This window comes from Botryllus schlosseri, chromosome 9, assembly GCF_051294905.1.
Source record: "Botryllus schlosseri isolate E-star chromosome 9, Bs_hap1, whole genome shotgun sequence".
In the NCBI taxonomy this organism is placed as follows: domain Eukaryota; kingdom Metazoa; phylum Chordata; class Ascidiacea; order Stolidobranchia; family Styelidae; genus Botryllus; species Botryllus schlosseri.
Genome location: NC_137244.1, coordinates 20,703,680 through 20,712,094, shown reverse-complemented (window position 1 = coordinate 20,712,094; position 8,415 = coordinate 20,703,680). Strand labels below are relative to the sequence as shown.

General features: G+C 42.7%; 1 protein-coding gene across 3 annotated transcripts in view; it reads right to left on the bottom strand.

The window, feature by feature from the left end:
- Window positions 1-349: 349 nt before the first annotated feature.
- LOC145445939 (S phase cyclin A-associated protein in the endoplasmic reticulum-like) overlaps window positions 350-8,415 on the bottom strand; it is a 69,707-nt gene continuing 61,641 nt past the window's right edge. For all 3 annotated transcript variants that reach the window (XM_080324096.1, XM_080324095.1, XM_080324097.1), the window contains exons 30-31: window positions 2,571-2,640; window positions 350-1,502 (exon numbers count right to left, since the gene is read on the bottom strand). In XM_080324096.1, coding sequence (XP_080180222.1) covers window positions 1,408-1,502; window positions 2,571-2,640 — 165 coding nt within the window. In that variant the 3' untranslated portion in view covers window positions 350-1,407. The remainder of the gene's footprint in view (window positions 1,503-2,570; window positions 2,641-8,415) is intronic.

The following is an 8,415-nucleotide window of genomic DNA, read 5'->3' as shown; positions in this document are numbered from 1 at the left end:
GAAATGACATGAAACCAAGTTCGACAGGTCCAGCCAATATGCATCCGTACACTAAATCAATCGATCCAAATTGGAAATCTTTGGAGAGGCGAACCTTAACAGTTGTGCCAGCCCTCTCAGTTTATTAGTTCTTGTGAAACGAATAGAACGCTACAACCCATATCTATCCCATCATTTGGTACCTCAAGTGTCAATAGATAGTACCTTTTCTGACGCATTTCCTTTCATATTGTCAACTATCAACCAGTTCAGCGTAATATGATAAACTGACGGTATGGATTGAGAGCCGAATCTGCCTGAATTCGATATTCTACAATACCCCGTCCAATTCAATTCACATAAACCACAATCGGTGTCTTGGTCCGTAGTATTGTGCACAGTAAAGTTATTCTCCGCAAATCAAATCATAAAAGCACCAAGCATACAAAGAAACACAAAATTGCATTCTATTCATCCAATGAAGAACTAAAGCGGCAAAGTGGATAGTGGATACGGCCAAATATAGAATGGCATATATCCTGTACATATATTACAACACACATTACAGATAATTCACAGCGTAAGCAGATACAGAACAAATACATGGCTTTACGAAAAAAATGCAAATATCCTTTCTTCAAAAGCTGTGAATACCACTTAAGACTTGTGAAACGAGAAAAAAACGGTAGCAACTGCGAATTAAGAACAATCGATTCGCGCCAGTCAGATAAGCTGCATGTGCATTGTGCGAACACCATTAACTCAATATATGTTAATGAAATGCACTTTCTGCTGCAGTTGTTCCATCCTTGGGCCCGCGTATAGGCTGCTTACGCGTCACATTTCGCCTACAAACGCCCGGCCACAATCGCACAAATCCGGCGATGGTGAACAAGGAAAACGGATGGAAATGTATGGAAAATGCTTCCATGCGATTGTCGCCTAATGGGAATCGCATTCAAATAACGTTCGGATGCTTTCGTAAAGTAAGGCGTAGTTGAAGGGGGGACAGGCAGAGCATCGAGATCACATATTAGCACAAACTATCAACATGTTGACATCGCTTTCGATGCACGCCAATGCGACAGGCTCGCGAGACTTGCGGGCCGACGTTAAATCTCGCACACATATCAGAGCCCGCAAAACGGCCAGACGTCATCAAAAAGCTTCGGACCCCGCCGCCAATTTGCCATCTTCCCCAAATCAAAGCGTCCCAGCCTGCGCGCTGGGTGAAACATTATATTCAATATTACTAACAGCAATCTAACGAGACCACGTACAGAGAATATGGCTGTCACCAGCTACAACGCAAAAAATTCTGTAGTCGGCATACAGCCTTACGGTGCAAAATAAGCCACGACAGAAAGCCAAAAAATCGATGAACTTGTAATTCGTATAGAGAAAGTTCTCCGTGCATACATCAGTCGCTTATCTCCCGGCGAAAAAGCTCACAGCGTCCCTCAGAAAAGTCACAGTGTACAATCGATTCGAGGACAGGCTCCGTCTCTTCGCCCCGGCGATACCTGCGACAAATCACACCCGTCGATCACGCACACTCGCCTCGGGCACAGAACAGAAGACCAGCATTCCGCGGCCTTATCCGCCAATCTAAAACGCCCGATTCATATCTGACGACCGACAGATGAAATACCGGCTCTAAAAATAGGTCGGCCACGAGAATTTCTATTCGGGGCGCGATGCTGTTGAATAAATAAGCGGCCACGCGTCGCGGCGAGCGTATACCCTCGCCCGATGACATTTGAGAATATAGCGACTGCGCACTGTCACCAAGCGTCGCGCCGACAAGGGTATATATCACTGCTAGCGTGATAATGTACACAGAAACGTGGCTTTTGAATAGTAGTGGAGTGGATCACAACACAAAAATCAAATTCGCATACAAGTTCAAAGTCAGACCAACGTAAGATAGCGATATCCAAGTCAAACTTATACGTAAATTATCTTATGAAGAGATTCTTGGAGGCACAGAACTGCAATATACAATTGAATAGTATATTCATATTGAAATGAACCCGAATATATTCGGCTGACACTCGTCAGGGCAGAGACATTTTGAAATCGATGACGTGAGGTTAAAATAATATAGCTATAAATTCACGCAGTTACAATCGATGTAGTTGTGACATATTGAACCAATGCCATCTCCCTCTATCAGAATTATCAGAGTCAACATTTTTTTTCATCAATTAGCGATGATAACTTTGTCCAAACTCAATCACAGACCGATGACGCGTTGAAAACGCGCGGTAAAAGCATTACCCAACGTTCGAGCACGAGTGGAACAAGTTACTTGGTCAACGGTCAATTGGACATAGACAAGTTACGCAGCCATCGTAAATACTATTTTTTTTTTCTTCCAAAAATCATTGAAATTCCAACTTGAGTTTGCTCGCTTCTACCGGTTGAAATTAGGGCAAATTTATTGCGCAGCGTATGCCAGTGAAATTTGGAAAACAGATTTTATTATAACAACCCTTAAAGTGTACTGTATTCGCCCCGGTAGGTATCGGTGATTTACGCGAAAGTAGCGCAAAGTAAGCCGACCTTAAAGGTGCCGATACCCGACTTACTTGCAGATTTTCGATCATTCGCACCAACGCCCTCCTGCGTACGATTGTTGTCGGCTTCATCGATAATACCCTGAAAACACAAGCGAATCGCAGAAGACTATAAAGAAGCGGGAATACAAAACCAACATTTCAACAAGAATCAAGTTCGATTTGCGTAGCTCATTACTTTAGTTCAGTTTCCGCGAGACAGATCAACATTCCCGGCTGATCGCGGATACGTTTTTTCACCAATAGCCAGCGCAAGTCATAATGACGTGCCTTTATCGAATATGTCGGACGTCAGGATTGACACACGCGCGGGAAAACGCATGAAATAACGGATCAGCGTAAATTACCGCGAGCGTAATAACCAATCACGGGTTTGACCCGAAAAATAAATCTCAAATCGCATAAACGCAGCGTGCCGCTGAAGATAGCGGCCCTAAGCCGACGCAATTCGAGCCGTGTTTGTTTACTTTCGCACGCGCCCGGTAGCGGACAAGTTAAACTCTTGTGGATAACGTTATCGGTATAAACGCGGCAATCACGCACCCGTGCGTCAGCGCTAATGCGGCGCGATTGCGGAGCGGTGAGAAACGGCGCGTGGTTAAATTTTAAATCGTCAAAGACAACAAACGGCACGGCGTTACGCGCAACTTGCGTGCGTTATCCGCATTTTTCGCGCATCCGATAACAGTATGCGTTGGGAGTTTCCCGTTTGGGACCGAATTTTCAGCCGTTCCCATCTAGAGTCGTTGCAGGGGCGTTGCTTCGCCAGGGATTCCGCGGACTTAATGAACAAGGCTATCTCCATATTACTATATATACAAACAGTCGATTCCGCTACATTCGGACACCGTATAACCCGGACAACCACTTTGTTCGGCCGAAATACTCGGGAACGAAACAAAAGTAAAAATTGCGCGTAAAAAAACCCGCTTAATTCGGACACAGGGTCGCAATTCTTATCGGCAAACAGTTCTTGGTTTGTTTGATGAATGATGAGTGATTGTAGTGAAACAATGAAGATCCATCGCCAATGAAATCATATAAGACAGTGGTTCTCCAACATTGTTAGACACGCCCCCCTTTATGATAGTGAAAAATTTCGCCCCCGCCCCCCTCCCCCATATCACAAAATGCAACAGAATGCTAGCAATCCCAACGGATAGTTTGACGGCATGGAAGGTCATGACTAGGGCAAGTTTTTGTTCCAGTCAAATACGTGGAAAATTGCACTTATTTTTCATAAAAGTTGCACTAAAAACTTGCTTTTATGAACAAGTTCCTTGAAATGAGTAGGGTATGAGATACTCGAATCGATCAGTATCCAAGGCACTGCAGCAAAACTCAGTGTTGAAGACTCGAACAAAATCAATAGCCTGAAAAAATTTACCTAATGAAAATATAATTTTTGGCGGTCCTGCCTGAATGTATGTCTAATCACAAAGGACCTCAATTTAAACGACAGTGAAATAGTCAAGCATTCTATTTACATATAGTGCCAAGTATTTCCAGTAAAAAGATGGTTGCATGAAAAATCGAAAGAACTTGCAAAAAGTTGCATGCAAAACATGGGGAAAAGTTGCAATATAAGATTCCTCCAAACAGCTTAAAACGCCATACCACATAACTTCTGGGCATTCTGTAAAAAAAGGTTGCAAAAACTTGCCCTAGTTATGACTGTTGATGAGAGAATGATCAAATATGAAATTCGGAGTGTACACAGAGCAATAACTATGAATCGAAGGTAAATAGCGCAAAGCGCAAATTTTTTTTCATTTGACCGCAGCTTCATGCCCTGCGTTCAGATGCTTTCACGCCCCCAGTTTGAGAACCACTGATATAAGGTCTTGTCAGCATTATGGTCGCTACTTCGGTACAATAACGTCCGTCTTGTAGAACAGAATGGTACAGAAGAGTTTTTTGCCTAGCTAAAAACTTCGTGCTTTCAATTTCAAATTGCTTTGTGGAGTATTTTTATCATGCGAAAATAGTCATTCAGCTCTTGAAGAATTACTGCACTGTTTCAAACCTATATATGTGTTTTTTACAGTAATGCAGTAAATAGTATTTACAGTAATTCTTATAACGTTTGGTATCGAAATGCAGAACAGTACACCGCAACAAACTTGAAGGCATAACTGTAGTGCGCTTTATGCGACCCGTGCCAATTACTGCAGCATCTTTCAGTTGCAATTCATTAAATACGCGACGTGACAGTGTTTTTAATGCGCTGTCCGCCTTCACGAACAACCATGTAACGAACAATTGGATTTCCGCTTAATTCGGACAGAACCGTTTCTCTGCTTATTTTGGCCAAGAGTGAGCGGAACCAAACGGTCTGAATTAAGCGGAGCCGACTGTACTCATCTGCATTACTGAGCAGTGAGCTGAAGGACGTAAGCACAATGAATGCAGTTCATTGCTCAGGTATAATGCCATAATTCAGTAGTTTTCAATTGTCCGTCTTAACTTTACTGCAAGTCCGCCAAATATATGACAGTTCTATATCTCAATTGCAAAACGCAAGATGTTGGACGCTTTACCATTAATACCAGAAATGAAGCATGCAGTTTTATATAGATTTATCAGTTTGGCACGCATATTTCTGCATCGTGTCGTAATGCAGCTAGTGTTGTACGAAACTGTCTGGAAATAGTCGTCAACTCTTAGAAGATAGGTTATATATGAAAGCTAAGAAGACGTTTTAAACAGAAATCGCATAATTTCGACAGCACAATTTAGTGACGTTCGGCCTCAAATTCGCAGCAACCGAACAACCAAAATCAGGCTAGCGGGTTTCCCAAGTTTCGGAAATTGAACTTTATAAAATTTGCTTACGAGTTGAACGCATTTGTCGTAATGACAACACTTTGGGTTCATTTTGATTTTGGAAGGTTTCCCGCTCCGCAAATCTGTTTCAAATTTTACTGGTCTACAGGCGCAGACTGTTGTGTAACACTGTCATGAACATCAGTTTTATCGACCGGGTGTGCCGCGCCCGTGTGTGAGCAGTTGCATTCAATGTTTAGAATTTGAACATTACATAGTATACTACCAAGTTGAAGCACATTCAATTATAAGAAGATACCACGCCAAAAATAGGCCCAAAGCTCTAGTTCCCGATATGGTCACGGAGCGCGCCTACAGCACGATAGGACATAATTAAATCTACCCTACGAGAAAGAGTGGAATCACACGCGACTGTGCATCATTGCCAACGGCGCTAAACATTTATAGAAAACACTTTCCTGTTACCGCCAACACGACCTATCAGTTGACACAGCGTGCTCCAAAGCCGCCAAGCGACAGTTGTGAAACAACAAGCGTAAGCTCGCAGCAAGTTGGAGGCGCCTGCAGGGCCGAAAACCGCAAAGCCATATTGAAGCATCGCAACATTATAAACAAGGGGTGATGCCACGATATTCCTGAGGCATAAAACCGACAACAAAAACTCCCCTGGCTGTATACACGACGCACGTATATCAGAGACGGAATTCGCGACCCGTGAAATGTACAAATATTGTCCGCGCTCGACACGAAACAAGCCGCCAGCCGCGCAATATACTAGAATCGAAAATACAGCGGTCATATCGTGACGCGGTATACCGACAAGGCGGCGCCGGATCATGGAATACGTGCGAATGCGAATTGGAATGAAGCACCCACAACGCAGCTGCGAGCGAGTAGCGTTAACGGACGCATAAAATGAAAAAAAAATAGATGTAATCGAACCAAATCACGAGCCGATATTGCTCGGTGCACGACTACAATTTTTGTTCACTTCCGACCGTTAGAAGCAAAGTTACTGCAGATTAAAATTTGGGATTCGTAAAATTAGCCTGGCCAGGGTTTGAATTGCATCAAATTTGTTTTATACCGTTTTTGTAGACAACTCAACAATTCCATGGGGTTGAACGTGAAAATTTGAAATTTTCTGATACTTTTTAAATGAATTCAAACTTTTCAAACTCCCGTGCGTTCGCATCTACCAGTTGAGATCGAGCCAAATTTGGCGTGCAGCGATTTTTAGGCAACCTGACAATTTAATCAATGAATCCCTGGAATCTAGAGAAAAAGTTATTTTTGAACAACCCTAGTGTAAAGTAATACTGAACCTGCTCACATTCCCACACTATACAAATAGGTACGGCGTACGACCATCGAAAATAATATTTTATATTATAGTCAGGTAACGTAACGTAATACAGCGGCTATATCTCAAGGTTCTGTGTAAATTTGCCGCGTAAAAGTCGCGCAAACTCATCACAAACTGCTTTCTACTTTTCAAAATCCATAGTGTAAAAAGCGAGCGGATGAATTCAGAGAGTACCGAAATAGCGACCCAACACGCCTGTTTTCAGCGTTACAGAGATCTTTTTTTTAGCCATCACAAAGTTTACCACGCAACAATTCATCAGAATTCAGGGAGAATACTCAAAACATAATATATCCGAAAAATCTCAGCGAATATTTGTTTTAGTCCATTACGTACGCGTAATATAAGACCACCAATACCCATGCTTGTAACAAAATCCGCAAGGACACTTCTGTAAACAGCATAAACACGATCTCAACAAACCCGGCGTCTGCCGAGTTTAGCGTGGGGCCCGACTGGATTACGATCGGATCTTCGCGTTATTGTTCACATGCAGTCGAAACAGAGCATAGGATTTGTGACATAGCACAAATTGGATTAAGACACCAACCGTCTGAATCAGGGCGGATTCATATTTGTATTTGAATACGGAATTCTAAGCGGCGTGGATTTTCGTACGACCTTTCGACGAAATATAGCTATACTTTTGAACGTGGATATGGAGATGATACAAAGTCAGGATTTAAACCTCGAGATCGGTAACGCATCTTGAAGCTGTTGACTTCAAATTCGGAGGTATAGGATCAGAGAGCGCGATTGAATAAGTTTTCAAACGTTTTCACTATACTGCCGCATTACCGCAAAGACCATAGTACATACGCGAGTATTAGGCTATATGTACCAGGTATTCAAAAATTTATGCTACAAAAAAATAAAATAATGCCAGTTCGACATCACATTGAAGGTAACTCGGCATTTTTAGACCGCGCTCGTTTCATTGCACTTCATGACTTGAGCACGCCTTCACACAGATTTCATTTCCACTAGCGCGCGTATAGCTTTGTGTTACATGCCTCGTATGCCGTGATACGACAGATCGAGCTTTCAAGGCTTCCACAGTGGAGAATATCGTATCGAAACTATAATCTTCGTTGGTAAATCAACTCTCAGTGTTGAGGTGAGTGTATTTTCAGTACTAGAATCATTCTGACCAGCCCTATGCACGATAAGTATATGATAATTGTTTGGGCCGGGACAACACATCCCATGTGTCCCCCATCGGTTTGACCTTTCCCCCACCCTCTCGACACGCAACATTGACATAGAATCCAATCGAGCCACGGCAAACACACGCAAACAATACGCCGCCAAACAAACGCCGCGTTTACATTGAGGTGTATCGCGACCCAAATCAAAACCGCACAAAGCGACAGGCCCGTTTAACCCTTTTGAAATCTGCAGCCTCTGATGGCTTCAGCCAACTTCATCTGGTCATATCTTGGCTCGTATACGTCCTAGAGGCCTCATATTGGTCTGTACGAAAAGCTAGCAATCTTCTGATTTATATGATATGTAATTTGAAGGTATAAGACATGACAATTTTCGAGTACCGTCGATCTTACATGAGGAGTTCCGCCGAAAATACGCATGCCAAATTTCCAGATATTTTCCGAGTGGGAAATATAGTCAGAAATTCTGCCAGAACATCACAAGTATACTTGTACGGTATTCTGTGTAATTATTCACCGTTTCAAACATCAAACC